Below are 17219 nucleotides of genomic sequence, written 5' to 3' on the forward strand. Positions count from 1 at the left end.
CGGAGGGTGAACAAGGTTAGAACGGCGGCAAGAAGAGGGACCGATTAGCGGCTTGTATAGGAAACGACAAGCTGACGGAAGTGTGGTACTGAAAATCATTGGCAGATGAGAGTTGAAATAACTTATGATGCAACAAACTCGAGAGTGGAATAGCCGATTAACCGGCTTTACATCAGTCATTCCTTTACATAACACTCCCCGGGGACTCATCGTGAACAGTTCTGTTTTAGCTCAAGCCATATTCAAACTTTCCTACATACACAGACCGGTTATTGCTACAGAGCAGAAATAATAATTCGGTGAATTTAAGTTTCGGGTTACCAGAGAAGGCAAGAGCCATGACTCGCTATTATCATTTATGGTACAAATTCTACTTCCACACGGTAAGAAGAGGACCTATGACCTTCTCTGTCCCTCCCCACCTCAATCAGACTGCTCGGTACGCACCTTCATATACAGCTGTACGGTGTTCATGCCCAGGATCGGGTGTCCAACATGACTGAGCATGTTTCCCGCCGAGACGACACGACAGAAGGCCGGCAGCTTCATCAGCTCGAGCAGCTGTGGCCGCCACTTCTTCTCGTCGCTGAGGTCGACGTTGGTGCCGAACTTGATGGTCTTGTGGCCACGCTTCTTGCCGAGACGCTGGTACTTGGAGAACGAGTCACGAGAGTCGGAGTCCGAGTCGCGGTGCGCGGCTGCCGTCGTTTTGCTCTCCTGCTCCTCCTGTCAATGGAGAACAGTCGGTTGTCAGTGGTTGGGTTTGGAAAGGTCAGAACGGAGCGGGTCAGCGGCTGGTCACGGAGGTCAGTGGACGGTCGGTCAGGGTCAGACAGGAAAGGTCAGAGTACGGAAATGCAGAAAATAATTTTGGAGATTTCAGGTTGGAAGGTCATTTGAAGTTCACGTTGAAAGGTCACAGGAAGTATAAGTCCTCAAAGCTCAAGGTGGGTACGTCCGGGTCAGGTCACCGCAGAACAGCTACCACCTATTATGGTGGTAGCCCGACCTATTATGAAAGGTCAGGTCACAAGGAAAGGTCACGACATAGTATCCGACGCAAGGAATAAATCCCAGAACAAACTATGACCGGCGGTCAGCTGACCATTGGTCACAGGTCACAAAGGCTCAGATCGAAGGTCAGTGGCGGCAATATCTGGTTTAGTCCTGAGGAACGACGGCCGGGATGTCCCCGAGCAATAGATCTACTTCCGACTGAACTACTGCACTGACAGTGACCCCTGTGACCTGTACCCGGACCCGTGGGACAAACAACTGGCTCTGGTACCCCACACCAACCGTAACCTAAGAGATTACCCAACCCGGCTATACCTACCGGCCCCTCCGCATGCCCCAGGAATCACAGCAGTTCGCTGTAAGCAAGGAAAGTAGCCAACAAATATAACGCTCCCGCATGTAATGCAAACGATATTTACAGTAATGACTATGAAACGTTGAACTAAACCAGCCCGATGAATAGACTTCTAGTCATGTTCTATTCACGAAGGGATTTTAATGCCCAGACTTCCGTGTGTATACCGAAACACTCCCGGACCTTCCAAACCGGGAGTTCCAAACATAACGAATTTCAACTAACCGCCCTCCTCGCTCTCGCTATAAATGATCCTACCACACATCCGGTTAACTGATGGGTTCGCTAACAACCCCGGAATCACTTCATCCCCCCCCCCGCCGTGTTCCTACAGGTACCCCTCAAGTCACGGCTCAGCAGCCATTCGTCTGCTAATGATATAGTGACCATGTAATTTCTTCTCGTCCCGAGCTGACCCAAAGATCGCCCTTCCTTTCCGGATACTACCGACCCATTACTGGCCCAAAGCTCACCCTAACCTCCCCTATCACTTGCCCAGAGACCATCCCACGTCACCTCCCGATCACTATAAATCCAGAGGTCATCCCATCCTTCCCCCGCTAGTCGCCACCAGCCCTAACCCGCCACTCGGACCGTTCCGCCGCCACTTACCCGTAGGCTGTCGGTGAAGGTAGCCGCCTGGTAGTGGGCGTATTTGGCCGTCGTCAGGTGGCTGCGCGACGACATGCAGCCCCACACCTTCTTGGTAAAGGTCGGGTCCCAATTCTCGTCCGACGACTGGCACACCTGAGTTCGGATCTCCACCGCGTGCTCCGGGTGCGCCTCCACCAGCGTTTTGGTCGAGAAAAGGCCGAGATCTGTCGAGGGAGAGAGATCAGGTCATTGACAGTTACAGGGAGCATTGTCGCTGAGTGCTAATGGAGCTGAGGGAGGCAGGTCAAAATCTGAGGGATGCTGTGCATGGTCAAATGTCGCTGAGTGTTCAGTACATATTGACGAGCTGGTGAACAGGGCGAACCATATACCGAGCGAAAGTCGAACGGGGAGGGCGGCAATCTAATCATATCTGGCAGGCCTGGTTAAGCAGACTGCACGCTATTCCGGTTAGAACTCGTAGCTCAAGTGCAATCCACACTCAACCCCGCCCATCGCGTCGGCTGACTATGTGTCAAAGTCCACGGGGGGAGCGAATGTTTATCGGTCGAAAAGTACACACTTCAACACTTAACCACGCTGCAGCGTTAAGTATACACTTCAGTGCGCCCCACCCAGGACACTATCTAATCGCGGCACCACCTATTGACTTTCCACCCCGCGAAGGCGCAATATCTCAACCCTAGCCCTCCATGTCTACCGTGCCCTGAAAGTCTAAAGTGATGAGTAGGAAAACCCGCAACAATTCGCATTGTCACTATCCATTGCACCAATTACGCCTCTTACCTATTGGCATTTATCTGGGCAAAGTTCGCCGGTTCTCGCCGAGAGTCTTACCGAGTTTGAGCGCGGCTGCCATCCCCCGGATGACGGCGATGGGGTTCTTGAGGCAGAACTCCTGCATCTGTGGGCTGAACGCCTCCTTCTTGTTCTCGACAAACACCGAGGGCGTCTGCTGCAGCAGCTGGTCCCTGCGGAGCACGGTGCGCGGCGGAACGGCCGGCGCCGGCGGCGCAGCGTCCTCCTCCAGAATGGACAGGTTACCGACGCCGCTCTGACCCAGCCCGACACACGCCTCCGCCACCTCGGCGGCCGTCATGTCGATGTGGAACGAGGGCTGGGTGCGCGCCGGCTCCACCTTCACCTTCAGGTCCGCCCGAGTGAGCGCCGACGGGCGTGGTTTGGTGCGGCTCGCGTCCGGCTGCGACTCGCCGGCTGGTGCTGTAGGAGCAGTCGGCTCGGCCGGCCGCTGCGGCTCGGTCGCCGGGGTCGACTCCAGCCCGTCCAGCAGCGGCTTGGTGTCGCCGCCGGCCAACGCCTCCAGGCCGAGGTCGCCCGTCTGCGCGAACTGCTTGATGAGATCCTCGGCAAGACTGGCGGCCAGGTCCTTCTGAGTGAGCAGCTGCGCCAGCTCGCGCTCGCTCATGCTGGCCACATCGCTGCCAGCTATTGCCGAGCTACCGCCGTTGGAGGGGAAGCTGCTGAAGGCAGCCGTCTGGGCCGGTGGAGGGGGCGGCGGCGCCGGCTGCTGCTGCTGCGGCTGCTGCGGCTGCTGAGGGGGGTAGGCCACCGGCGGCTGGCCAGCCTGCTGCGGGAACCGCGGCGACGCCTGCTGCTGCTGCTGCTGCTGCTGCTGGAGCCGCATCTGCTGCTGGTGCTGCTGCATCATCCTGTGAGGAAGCAAAGTTGGTTGTTACTGGGACGCTTGGAGGCTACAAAAATATCCGCGCTGCCAATAAATATTAGCAAAGTAATATTGAATAAAATTACGGTGCCAAAGCTCTAACGAACACTGCTACCTTTAAAAAAGCGTCAAATGATAGTCAACGTATCAATCCTTTGTGGGCATGTTTTAGCAACATTTCCCTCGCCTTTCAAGCATGACAGGTGGATAGTAGGGACCAGATCCGGCGGCTAGAGAGGGGGAGGGCTCATCATATTTACATGTACCGGCGGTACCACTGAATGAAGTGGACCTGTGTCAAACTACCGGATGGAGGTCCGGCGTGGGAAACTGCACCGGCCACCTGCACCGGCTCCGGTAGAGGAAGTCGGGCGGGGCGAATTACAAATGTGCAGGAATACAGGAGCAACATACGACCGGACGACGGGCGGGCGGATGGATGGACGGACGGACGGACGGACGGACGGACGGATGGACGGATGGACGGATGGACGGATGGACGGGCAGACGGATATCCTCACTCACCTATACTGGTGCTGCAGCTGGTTGAGTTGGCTCTGCTGCTGCGGACTCAGCTGACTCTGACTCTGCAGGTACTGGAGCAGCTGCAACTGCTGGTGACTCAGGTAGTACTGGGGCGGTGTGCGGCGCTGGGCCGCCAGCGCCGCCGGCACACCGGCCGCCTCCACCGGCTCACCAGGCTGTCAGGAGGGACAGAGACCGGTCAGACATAATCACTCGGGGTTCTAGCCTCAGAAATACAGACAAATATATCGTCACATCGGTATCCAACTGTGATCTATCGAGTAAAACAAATGGAACACACAGACACCCACAGATGCAGAAAACCAGTCAGAAATGCAAAAATGTATTGATATATCAGAAATATTAAACAACGGACGAAATTTAACCGAATGCCCGTATTTATACATTTAGTGCATATAGTCTAAGAGGTGTATGGCATTATATAAGCTGTGTATATGCCTGATTATATAACCACTAACAAGAACCACCATAGACAGATCAGATCTCGCGTTTGATTTGACATGAATTGGGCCAAATTACAATGATGAGCGCTCGACATACGGACAACAATCAATTCAACGCCATCCAAAGCACACGTATCGACAAAAAAACTGACGCTCAGTCGATCTGGGATGAGCAAAAAATTGTCCAGGCCTTTGTGTGATTCTAACAGCTAACACGTGACTCTCAGTCCGCGTGTTAGTAGTCACTTACTTTGAAGCGTTTTGCCGCGTTGCCTGTCTGGGCTCCGGGGTACGGGGGTGGCGACATCCCTGGCGTCGGGAAGCCACGCTGCAAGAAAATGGACAGAATTCGGTCACGGTTACGGTCGCGAAATGTGAGAACGATGCATAGGAAACAAAGTTCAAATACGGATGAGCTTGCTCCATGTGACCCGCCCAATATGTAGGTAATCCATTTCTAGACTGATGGAGCTTTGTGTGTCCTCTATGTGACTATAAGGACATACATACAAGGTTCGATAGCTAGACCGAGTACCTTGCAGGGTTGTGCTCGACTCAAAAAAATTTGCCGACTCGACTCAGCATTCAACTTCAGAAAGCCCTGACTCAACTCTGACTCAAACAAGGAGCTGATTTTTTCCCCTTGACTCGACTCATGACTCAAGCGGCTCAATGAAAATATGAGTTGACTCAAATTACTTGACTCAAATTTTTTGTTGAGTCAAGTGTGTTGACTCAAAATTGACTCATATAAAAAAGCTGTTGAGCGGGGGGGTGAACAAAATTCGGCAGCAAGGCCAGGCCTAAGCTGTTAAGCGAGGGGAGAATGAAAAGCTTATATATTTATGTTTCTAGAAAGGTGAGTCAGCTGACTCATGTTCCTAAATGTTTTTGACTCAACTCAATGTCAAAAGTTATTTTACTGACTCAACTCTGACTCAACTCAACACCTTAATATTTTTGTCCGACTCAACTCTGACTCAACTCAACAGCTCAACATTTTATCCGACTCGACTCAACCCTGACTCATTTGAGTCAGAGTTGAGTCAAATTTCTGACTCGACTCATGAGTCAAGCACAACCCTGGTACCTTGTCTTTATGGAGCGGGCGGATGGATGGCCGTCATCGGCACACTATACGGTTATGTTCCGACCCGTGGACCATCAACACCCGTGGACATCCCTGTCCATCCACAATTTATTGGGCAGTTAGTGAGGCATACCACTTCAGCCCCGAACCAGAACCTATCAAGCTTTAGGCATTGCATGTTATACCGCGGCCCGGGAAAGTCACCTTGCTAGTCACGGAGTTCCCCATCCACTCTACAGGGCAGCCCAGCCACTCCTCTCCATTGCGGTCCCATGTGCAGGCGCCGCGCCACGCCGAACCACGTGGGCCACATGCCAAAGATGCCACCGGGACCCGCATGGGAGCCATTCACCACGGCACTAATTATCACCAACCGGCGGCTGGCGGACCGCTAGACGTGATACGCGATGCCCTCCGCCCTCTGCCCGTCCCTCCCACCCTCTGCCGAAAGTCGGTCTCTGCACCGGTCACTGGGCGCAGTGGCAAGGTCACGAAAGGCGACCGAGCGATTTACAAACCGCTCACAGACCGAATGCCGACACGCGAGCTAGCGGAAACAATACTCCCAAACCGAGTCACTGGTGAGGCACAGTATTCACCAGCAGTGGCCCGGGAGCAGCTAGCAACACACGCAGGAGTAAATAACTACCGTAATTAATGTACGAGGGGAGCTCAGAATAGTCCGAGTGTTTAGAAGTCTCCGAGTGAGCCCACACTAAAGCAGAGTAGTTATTTTCCGAGAATCACAGCCGAGAGAATGTTCCCACTCCCAGATCGGCTTATAGACGTCAGAGGGGCGCAGGATGCCAACGTTAGCCAGCAGAGCCGGAATCAGATCCCCGGATAAAACAGAGCAGACCGGAATAAAATTAACTAATGAAAACAGCCGCAACTGGATCGGATGCAAAGGACCAACTTCTGGCTCTCGAGAAAATGAGTCATCAATCACAAAGAAAGTGTCCGAGGCTTATAAGGTTATCTCTGAAACGGTGCTTACTTAAATATTAACGAAAGTCCCTCATAAGTAATTTAGTTGACTAAGCCTTTTTTAGACAGAAACGCTTACTGAAATACTAGGGACGGCGAATGTCTGCTAAGCCTATTAAACACAGTAACGTTTACCCAGACATCCTCCATTCGCCGTACTCCGTCCTTATTCTTAGTCTGAGTTCCCGTTCCTTAGTTGGAACACATTAGTCCCTACATAACTATCCATCCACAATTCCCGAGATCACTTCCCGCCTAGTCCGTCAGCTAGTCTAGACTACCGTGACACTGACCTGTTGCTGCTGCTGCTGGGCCAGCTTGGCGGCCTGCGCGGCCGGCTGCAGTTTCTGCGTCTCGCGGTTCATCTCCGAGCTGGTGTTCTTATTCCATGCCTCCTCGATGGGCGGCAGTCGGCACGGTCTGTCGGAGGGTGTCAGGGGGCACACGGCGCCCGTCAATGGCTGCGCGCACACAGACACCATCCCGCCGCTGTCACACACCCGGCACATTGGGCCGCTGCTGTCTGCTCTCCCTGTCCGCTCGGCTCCACCCGCTGCGCGCCCGTCCGCCGCGGTCCGCTGCCGGCGCCCGACTGCCGTCCCGCGCCGCCCGCCGTCCGCCGCCGCCGGCTCACGACTGGCGCTCGGCTCAGCGCCGGCGGCGGCGCGGCCCGCTGTAGTACGCCATGAGGCGGAGGCGGCGGCGGCGGCGGCGGTGGCTCCGGTTCCGGCGGCGCTGAGCCCCCACCCTCCCCCTCCCGGCGAGGCCGCCGGAACCGGAAACGCAGCCCGGACTAACAGAGAGCTGGAGCGACGCCCACTGAGATCACAGCGCGTACGGCACACACGGTACAGTAACCCACCTCCCAGACCCCTGGACGGCCGCACTTTGCCAACCAGACGTCTGATGACGTCATCCGTGACGGCACGCGGCCGGTCACGGGACATGACGTCAGGGCGCGGTCCCAGCTCACCTGCTGTTGACGGCTGGCTGTGGCGCGTTGGCAAGCTGCTGTTGAAGAAACTTGATGCGCGGTTGTAGCTTCGGGTCGTCCTCTGAAGCGTTGATATAACAGGCGAGCGCGTCTTTTGGATGCGACACAGACTCGTAGAGTAGTCCGAGGTTAGTCCAGGCGGCCTTGTGCGTCTTATCCAGCTGCACGGCTGATATGTAGGCCTGCTGGGCGTCCATATATTGGCTGTGCTGCTGGTACAGCACGCTGGGGGAGCGGAGACGGCTCCGTCAGCCACCGGACAAACACGGGAAACTTGGAGGGGAGACCCAGGGCTGAGGAGTGTAGATTGCACAGACATGGAACGGGAGAGGAGCTTCAGTTCGCTGATACCCACTGAGACGGAACAGGGTACACAGTACACACGGAGGAATCCGGAGACAGGACGTAAGACAACAGGAGAGACACGGAGCTGCAGTGCATCAGGAGGAACCCACCGATGATCTGGGATGCAGCGAGGGCGTAGTAGGCTTCTGTCATCATTCCACTCCGATATACGAGTACATTCGGGTTATGCTGATATAAACCGAGACATGTTTACAATGTGGCTGATGAGAACAGGCGCATACTGGTCAGACAGGCCGAACCCGTCCCTGTCTGACCACATGACTGACGTACGTAGTGACCTTGTTCATTGCATTGCAACATCGAAGGGAAGATGACTTTCCGGCCGTCTGGGTACGATTTGTGACGCAGCAGTGGAAATCCACTAAAGGGGTCCGCATGAGGCAAGAGTTTCGGGAAAAGAGCGGGGTCATACAGGGAAGAGTTCCATGAGGTTCGTCGTCGGTATTTGAGATTACATAACAATGGAAGTCTTTCATACCTAGAGGCCCCTGGCCAGATACCCTAATGCTGCGTAGAGTCCCCCATCAACCCGAGAGAGCCTCTTTTCCCGGTGGAGCACCACGTTTCGCTGCGTGCTCGGAGAACTCACCCAATGGAGCACCAGGTGTCCGCGTTCGCCTCGGAGCACACCACCGACTGCTTGTAAGCCTGGAACGCCTCGTGTACCTTGCCGATGCTCGAGTAACACCGGCCGAGCAGGTACAGCGTCCGTGACGACTTTGGCGCGAACTCGAGCGCGCGCTTCAGGTGCGTGACTGCCTGCTCCTCTCGACGCGCCTTCTCGCCGAAAGCCTCGACACTGTGGAAGAGCCAGCCGAGCTGACGGTGGATGTGGTCCTTGAGCGAGGCGGAGAGGTCCTCCTCCTGTAGGAGAGCCTCGTAGCGCTGGCGCGCGGCGCGCGGACGGCCCACTACCTCGTGCAGGTGCGCGATATGAAACAGAACTGAAAACGGACCGAGAGAACGGGGTTAGAACAGCGACGGGTAAACACCAAGCGGACACAGTCGTCAGTCGGTCAACGTCCTGGCGTTGGCATAGGTTTGTAGGCTCTTTGATAAACATCCTTGTTGCAAGGCAGCGATTTCCGACAAACTTGACACTCCGATAAACAATGGTATCCAAGGCAAACTCACTAAGCCGTCGCTTGGACACTTGTTTAGCCTGGTCACGAATACCGGTAACGCTCAATGTCGCGCTACATACCGTAAAACTTCCTCGTCAGCCAGAGTTTTCACTCACGGAAACTACCGCTAGATCTGACACACCACACCAAACGCGCCGCATAAAAACTAACCCTTGCCTTCTACCGGGCCGGGCGAGTGACCTTCCCGATGCACTGTCACATAGGTGGCGGACACTGACACTGAACGCGCCGCCGGGTACTGAACGCGGCCGATCCGGGGCCGTACTGACGGAACATAGGCTATCAGGATGGGCAGGGCGGACGGGGTGGTTCCCCGCCGGCGTCCCACTGCTCACAGTGAAGTGGAAGGATAACATATCTGCACCGAGCTCAGGCGGAGTCGCTATCGCCTCATGACCGAGAAGGAGGGAGACATAGCCTCGAGTTATATTGAATAATACTTTAAATTGCCACATTTTAAACCGCCTCAAAGACATACCAGGAAACCAATCCTCTTTTACGTAAACTCTGGGCGGTCGCTCAAAGAGCGCTGATCACTGTCTGGAAACTGACGTAAACACTAAACACGCCTCACGGTAAATACCGCGGTCATACGATGCGCTTTGAGGCGAGATATTCCTGGCAGGGCGGCGCCATCTCATCATCTCATCACGCCCGACGCCGACCGAGCCAGCGGCAGATCATTGCACCGTCCACCGTCATCAGTCCAGGGTCACAGACCCACGTCACAGGTGACGCGACGTCACAGGTGACGCGAGGGTTGCCTAGGAGTGCCAATGAATGCTGCCAGTCCTGGTGGGAGTACTGTTACGACCGCGAGCTGCGACCACGACCGAGCGACCGCGACCGCGACCGCACAGCCGCGTGGCATTCCAGCGCGCATCGCGACGGCGTCGGCATTCCTGACAACTCAGGGGACCGGTGCCGGACAACGAGTCTCATAAGGGCTTAGCGCAGCCACAGGCGCTGGCGGAGAGCCTATAGCTCAGCCAAAGGCCTGCTGGCGGGACTCTGCAGTCTGCGGCGAACTGCGGCGGGCGCCGTCAGTTGTGTTTGTTTAACAGGACGACGGTCTCACTATCGTGGTGCAGCCCCGCCCCTCCTGCCCCGCCCATGAGCGGCACACCCACTGACGTCATCACTCGGCGTCACTGACGTCACTGGCCCAGTCTGACGTCACCGGTCGTCGGTGAACGCACCGGCAGCGGCCGCCACCGGCTATCTATAGCCGCCGGGTCCAGCGCCAGCGGCTAGCAACGACCGGCCGGCGGCCGGCACCGACCGGCCCGGCGGCCCGTGATGGTCATCGAAAACGTAAGCACTCGGTCCTGATCACTGGTGTGACCAAATCGGTCCAGAGTCCACGGCGCGGCACGCCCTCTAGTTCGCACAGGATAAACACCAGTCAGAGCCGCCACAGAGGTGTGAGGAATTGTACGAGGTGTCAGCGTTATCCATAGTTACCGTACCTACATCAGTTAACCCCGCTTCTACTGCGGTCTTCCCGTATTGATTCCCGTGTCATCAGCCTAGCACAGCTGCCAACAGGTCGCTTTCCCGTCCGTTTTCCTTCCCGATATATGAGCGGTGCTGACGGCACAATTCAGTACCTGACATGACGCAGCACAGTAGGCTTGGGGAACTGAGGGAGTAACATTCAGTGGGAGAGACCACAGGAGTGGTCTCTGCCTGCTGGAAGGGGGGCCGCGGGGGAGGGGGCAGGGCAGGGTGGCGACAGAGCCAGACCAGGATCCCGGCAGACGGCACGGCGCGGCGGTGCGCGTGGCAGATTTGTTTGGAATACACACCGCGGGCCGGCGACGGGCGGTGGATGCCGCGCGGTGGGCGGAGGGCGGCGGCCCGACGTTTGCCGGTTGGCTCCCAGCAGCAGTGGCCGAGATTTGGCAGTGCACCGACCGGTGCTCGGCGGTCTATTCCCGACCCGGCGGCGATGGTCTCACCGGCTGAGCGGCCACAGGTCGATCTTTGGCAGCGGCGCCAGCGTTGCTAGCCGGCACGGCTCCAGACTGCAGTCAGCGGCCAACAGTTGCCCCATCGCCGCCACCGGCCAGACGCGGAAAAAATGGCAGAAACTCAGAGACACGACTCGAGCCGAGTTGTCAATCGATCGGTACCGTGGGCGGCCAGTCATGAGAAGTGTCTACTGACGTCAAAAGGTAGTAGGTACAGAAATACCGCCAAGGTGTTAGCAGAACCGGTGGGCGGGGGGGGGGGGATGTTGGAATAGCCATTCCCCTTCGCTGACGTCTTTCGGTACAGAAATACACTCGCGTTGTTGAAAGGGTATTTCTGCTCTCACTTATAATGGATTTCTTCGTTACGCAACCCGAGTATACTCGCTAATACGGTAACTGTAACGGTACGGCTATATTCTGACCCTCTCAGTGTCCTGCGCTCCGCCAGCTCCGATCTGGCCACTCGTTCACACCTAGCCCGCAGTCCAGCTCGGCCGCGCCTGTAATAGCTTCATCGAACAGCACGCTATCAACGCGGCTTAGCACTTCACGGAAACCGCCGGGCCGCTGTCACGGTCCGCGCGCCGAGTGCTCACACTAACGGACCACGCTAACGCGAACGGCGCTTTCGGCGAACGTCCCGCCGCACGTAATTTCCTGACCTACAGCTTTCCGATGCAGGTGAGGCGATCAGGTCATTGACGACAATCCTTCAGAGTTCTACGAGACACACTACATCATCCACCAAGGCGGCGCCTGCAGGGAAAACTCCCCGGTCCCTCCCACGGAGTCACATTTTCCCGGACATCCCCGGCGCCATCCCGTGACGTCCTTGACGCATCATAACAGCCCGTGACGCGCGGTACACCGAGCTTCCTCGACGTGCTCGCCTCGAGGTGTGAACCGAGCGCCCCATAGACCCCGTGACCTAGCTGATTGGGGATTCACTGAGTACGGTAACCCTGTCTGGCACGGAACATCTAATCACCCCCGGCAGACCTACTGAACTTCTACCCTGCTGTACTCAACTCTCTCCTGCAGAGACAGGGAGCGGAGGTGGAATGGACGGTGGTACCGTGGACAGGCCGGCGTATCGATCCGCCCGGAGCGGCCTCATACTGACGGACAAACGGACGGACGAATCCACTAGATCGTGCGGCCTACGGACACACTGACGGACGGACACATTGACAGACACTGAGTGACGGACGGGCCTGCCCCCAGTGCCAAGAATGGCTGCAAACTGGGCCAGAGGGTGTCAGCACGTGCGGACCTATCGGCCGTGACACCGCCTAATGTCACTTCAACGTCACGTTATATTATGCCAATGAATTCTGCCGTGCCGAAGGTACTGAGTAGTGGATAGTGGGTGCCCCACTCAGTGCAACAGCCAGACTGGCGATTGTGAATCAAAAGCTCACTGCCTAGAGGCTAGCGCAAGAGCGTGTGAACGGGTGGGTAGTGAAACACTAAACAACGTGCTGCATTCGACACGCCAAATAAGTGCCAAATACTACATGCAAGCTCCAAGCAAGAGGACCTACGTACACAACGCACGAGCCTGCACAATACGCGTGCAATACATCTGACTCCCCGCCCCTCTTCCCTGCCCCCAGCCCCGTCTGCCCCAATACTCACTCTCGTGCCGGGAGAGCGTGCACTCGGTCGAGTCGTTGAGCACTAGCTGAAACCTCTTGTAGGCGGCCTTAAACTCTCCGCACACCTTGTGGATCAGGCCGAGCCTCAGGTGCACCTCGTTGGCGTGCGTGAAGCTCGGGTCGGCGTACAACACGTGCTGTAAGGTCGGAGTGGCCCTGCAGAGCGGAGACACGTGTCAGTCAGACGATGACGGCCGCCGGTGAAACTGGGTCAGCCGCACACAGGTGCGGGGTCACACGCACACGGTCCCACGGCGCACAGTGCGTGAACGGCGACAACGCGGCGCACAAAGCACACGCACACTGAAAAACGCGCTCATTTACAGCTGTCGACTGTCGTCCACAATTCCATTCCCCGCCCTCGTCACAGGGTGGTCACAGGTCACAGCCAGACAGACGAGACAATCACACAAAAGACATCGACAATACAAGTAAAATGACGCTAGCCGCGTGACTTAACACCTGAGGCACCTACTTCTAGAAACTGCAGAGTGAGAATCCCCGCAATTCACTGTCAACAAATTACATGCTCGCACGATAGAAACTGTGCTGCAGTGCAACCTCATTAGCTGGGTCGGTTTATGCATTCTGGAAACGCTGCAGCCGGTCTCGTTTCGTAACAGCGCCGGCGGTAGTGGCCCGGCTCGGACAACTCATTCGCTGCTGCCGGCTGCCCGCCGACCGACCTATCTGCCACCCTTGCGCAGAGCTACGGAGGCAGCGGTAGCTCGCGTCAGTGACACCGCCTAGAGGAGAGACTGACAGTGATGACACCAGCTGACTGACAGGATCTGCCAGAGTGACACTATCACCGCCGTCCCCTGTCAGTGTCGGTGACACGGAGCTCTCTCAGTCTCTCCTCGAGCCGTCTGTCACCCCGGACTCTGTCAAAGCCTTTCGATTCCGGGGTCCGGGTGGGGGATCAACTGGACTCTGCCGCTTCCGGGGTCCGGGTAGAGAGACAACAACCGACCGCGGGCCGACACAGGGTCATCTCAGCGGACCGGTCCGGTACAGAGGACATATTCGGCACCGAGGCCCTCGGCAGTCGCGGGACCGGGGTGGGTGTGTGCGGAGTCGGACCGTCAGCAGGTGTTTAGAACAGCATAGGTGAATCCGGAGCCGGCAGTCTTCGCGACTGTGACATCCGTGCGGATTTCTACACTCTGTATATGGAACAGGTGATTCACACCGGCAGCTCGGGGCTCCACCAGGTCTGGGTAGTGTGAGTCGGCCCCCGTCAGCACCTTACGTTACTCCAGCCGCACGCTCCGCAGCCCCAAACAGATGAGTCAGGCAGACCGGTGGACGGATCGGTCCGCTGCGGGATGCCACAGCAGCGGCCGTCGCATGGTACACGGCTGAGTCAACGGCCGTCAGCCGGCACCAAACAAACACGATAGCCGAGATAGGCGGCCGGCCGTACTGCAATCGGTCCGGCCGCCGCGCTGCAATCGGTCCGGCCGGCCGATTACGGAGCTCGGCACCGGCCCGGCACGCCCCTCAGACCTGTACCCCGGAACGTGCCATCTCCCCCTGCTGCTCAAGCTGTTTGCGGTCGGCGGCGGTCCGACACCTGTGCGGTCTCACCCACACAAATCAGCGGGCGCAGCCCGGGAGGAAACAATTACAGCTGTCCTCTGACTCTGTCTCTGGCCGCCCAAAATAGCACCCAAAAGCGCCGGTCATGCAACTACCACCAGCGGCGGCCCGGCCGGGTGGTAACTGGCCGTGGGAGCTCGACCGCAGACACATCCGTCACCGGCGCACCGTGACGTCATCACAGCACGGCGGTGACGTCACTGTATCCAGGTGTCCGCCGCCGCCGCCGCGGCGACAGGGGCAGGTACGGGCGCTTTAAACTGCGGACACATTCCTCACCCTGGTTGCGTATGCGCATATGTATGATTTATGCACGACGGAAGCTCATTGGTCCAGCTGTCTTGATATCTATCGCACGAGAACTTTAAACAAATCAGGGGCGCGTATATTCTATCGGCGACTGAGCTCAGTGCTTGACCTCATTTTTCGATAACCGATAAACCAATCTTGGCAAATTGGATAAATGTTAGGCAGATCTGTCAAGCACTATTGCTCGAACGGAGAACGGTAAAAACCTCGAGACCTATTGAGAGTTACCCCGGCGTAAGTGCCAGGGCATTACCGTTTTTGCTCCCTATGATTACCACTATTGAGGTCTACGAGAGAAATACCGACTAGCGATCAGAGTCCATTTCCTGGCAGTAGTTCCGAGCCCACCAGACAGTTAGGGGAGAGTGGGGCAAAGCGGCCACCCGGGGCAAAGCGGCCATCCATCGTTTTAGCCCTCCACAGCTGGCGTCAGTTCCAATTTATGATTTCCAATTATACTTCTCTTTGCGGTCGTTCGAATGAGCCAAACCGGGGTTTCAGGCCCATCGCCATTGTTCTGTGAAACACGGAAAAGCATTTCTTGCCAGGTTACCAATTATGTCTACAATTTTTAAATGTTAATTTATTCCATAACCGTTTGGAATTTTTATAAGCGTTTTTGTCCATACATTGCGTGGTTATCGTACATGCCTTCTACCAATTTTAATGCTTTTTACCCCACTAATAGCTGAGCTGGAATATTTTTGTCTCGGACGGTATGCGCGGGGCAAAGCGGCCGGGGCAAAGTGGCCAGCCCCCAATTGGCCATAAGTTGTTTCCATCTGGACAAAAACATTATTTATATTCAAATGTGTCGTCATGCATTCATCTTGGCCACTTTTCGGTTACATGAGTTACCAAATTATGCAATTAAATGTTTTTCCAAGAAAATTCTTTCTTTGTTTAGCAATAGGTGGGAAGATAACAAAGTAAACATCCATCTTCCCTTAAACCTTGTCACCATCAAATACCCTAGTCGTGCATGAGGCAACTATTCTGTTTCTCATATCTGGACTTGAGAAGTCGCCAGTGGCCGCTTTGCCTCAGGGATGGGGCAAAGTGGCCAATATGCTATAGGTTTAAAGTTTTGTCAATATCTCCCATATGTGAACGCCTTTGGAAATGAAACGCAGTTGGAATAAAAGACAATTTAATAGGGATCACATTGGTATAGAAAGAATCTTTCCAAGTTTAAAAATCAAGCGTCGGCATCGTTAGAAACGTTAGGGTGGCCGCTTTGCCCCACTCTCCCCTATATAAGGCAGTATTTTGCGACATTTTACGGAATTACATGCTGGTGACGGCTGAGTCGTAATGTCCGCACTTACTCGGCGAGAGCGGCCTCAGTTCTCAGGAAGTGTCTCATGAATGCAGCCCTGCGCTGCGTTGCTAGACGCGTTACCAGGGGCAGTAGCCATGCGCGGGAAGCGGTCAGCCTTACATGACGGATGATGACAGTGACAGGAGTAATGACAGCCAGTCATGACAGCAGCGGCAGTGGGAGGGGGTTACACCAGAGCTGAGACCATCAGTACAACGAGTGCCGTATCTGGGGTCCACCGGAGTACACTGGAGTCCGGGGTTCGGGGTTCTACCAACGCGACAACCATCAGCTTATCGAACACTGTGCCCGGGGGTCCACCAACGCAACAACCATCAGCTTATCGAACACTGTGTGCCCTGGGGTTCACCGAAGCCACCAGCATCCGTACACTAGACCGACCGGCGTCAGTACACTATCCGGGGGTTCACCCAAGCACTACATCAGCGCATATGTCCGCTCCAGTATTGATCGATCGTGCAGCACTCGCACACCCACCCCGGCGGTCGCTGTGGTTCCCGACGGGGCAATCTGTTACCGTGCACCCTACCTGGCTACCGTGCCAACCCAGCAGTGCCTGAGGCATAAGGCCGTCTCCTCGTAATATTATCCTGACTAGGTAGTTGGCTGACACGCTCGACAGCGAGCGAGCGTGTCGGACGCACGCGTGTCGGGCCATCAGAGCTGTCACCGGCCGGGGTCGACGGCCGACCGGCCTCCGACCCACTGTCGATCTCGGACCGATCGGTGGACGACCCGGCTGAGCTAGCGCCGGACGGTACGGGGGTCACGCGGGGCACGGGCTACACTGGCCTAAACGGGCGGAGGGGGAGGGGCGGCACTCCCTCTCCGGATCTCCTGAGAATGCTGTTTGACCATCGGCGCCGCGCCGGCAGCCTCTCCGCCGGCCGGCGCTCCCGTCTGCCCGGCCCGTGCCCGCCGTGTCCGTGTCCGGGCCGCTGTCCGGGGCGTGTCCCCCGGCCACTGGGGCCGCCCGGCCCGCGGATGGCCGCTAGTGCGTGGCTGACGGATGCCCCAAGGCCGACAGACCATCTTGCAGGCGCGGCGGCCGGCCGCCAGCTCGCCGCGCGCCGCGCCGGGCTGGTAATCG

The 17219-nt window shown here is 56.5% G+C and overlaps 1 protein-coding gene across 2 annotated transcripts in view; it reads right to left on the reverse strand.

The window, feature by feature from the left end:
* The window catches only part of LOC122392867 (lysine-specific demethylase 6A-like), a 44383-nt gene that overhangs the window by 3530 nt on the left and 23634 nt on the right, over window positions 1-17219 (reverse strand). For both annotated transcript variants that reach the window (XM_043388202.1, XM_043388201.1), the window contains exons 6-14: window positions 12857-13032; window positions 8687-9041; window positions 7711-7956; window positions 7031-7157; window positions 4911-4988; window positions 4197-4372; window positions 2825-3657; window positions 1985-2190; window positions 448-726 (exon numbers count right to left, since the gene is read on the reverse strand). In XM_043388202.1, the coding sequence (XP_043244137.1) occupies window positions 448-726; window positions 1985-2190; window positions 2825-3657; window positions 4197-4372; window positions 4911-4988; window positions 7031-7157; window positions 7711-7956; window positions 8687-9041; window positions 12857-13032 (2476 nt within the window). The remainder of the gene's footprint in view (window positions 1-447; window positions 727-1984; window positions 2191-2824; window positions 3658-4196; window positions 4373-4910; window positions 4989-7030; window positions 7158-7710; window positions 7957-8686; window positions 9042-12856; window positions 13033-17219) is intronic.

Source organism: Amphibalanus amphitrite, unplaced genomic scaffold (genome assembly GCF_019059575.1).
Source record: "Amphibalanus amphitrite isolate SeventyFive unplaced genomic scaffold, NRLGWU_Aamphi_draft 000504F_arrow, whole genome shotgun sequence".
NCBI classification, from domain to species: Eukaryota; Metazoa; Arthropoda; class Thecostraca; order Balanomorpha; family Balanidae; genus Amphibalanus; species Amphibalanus amphitrite.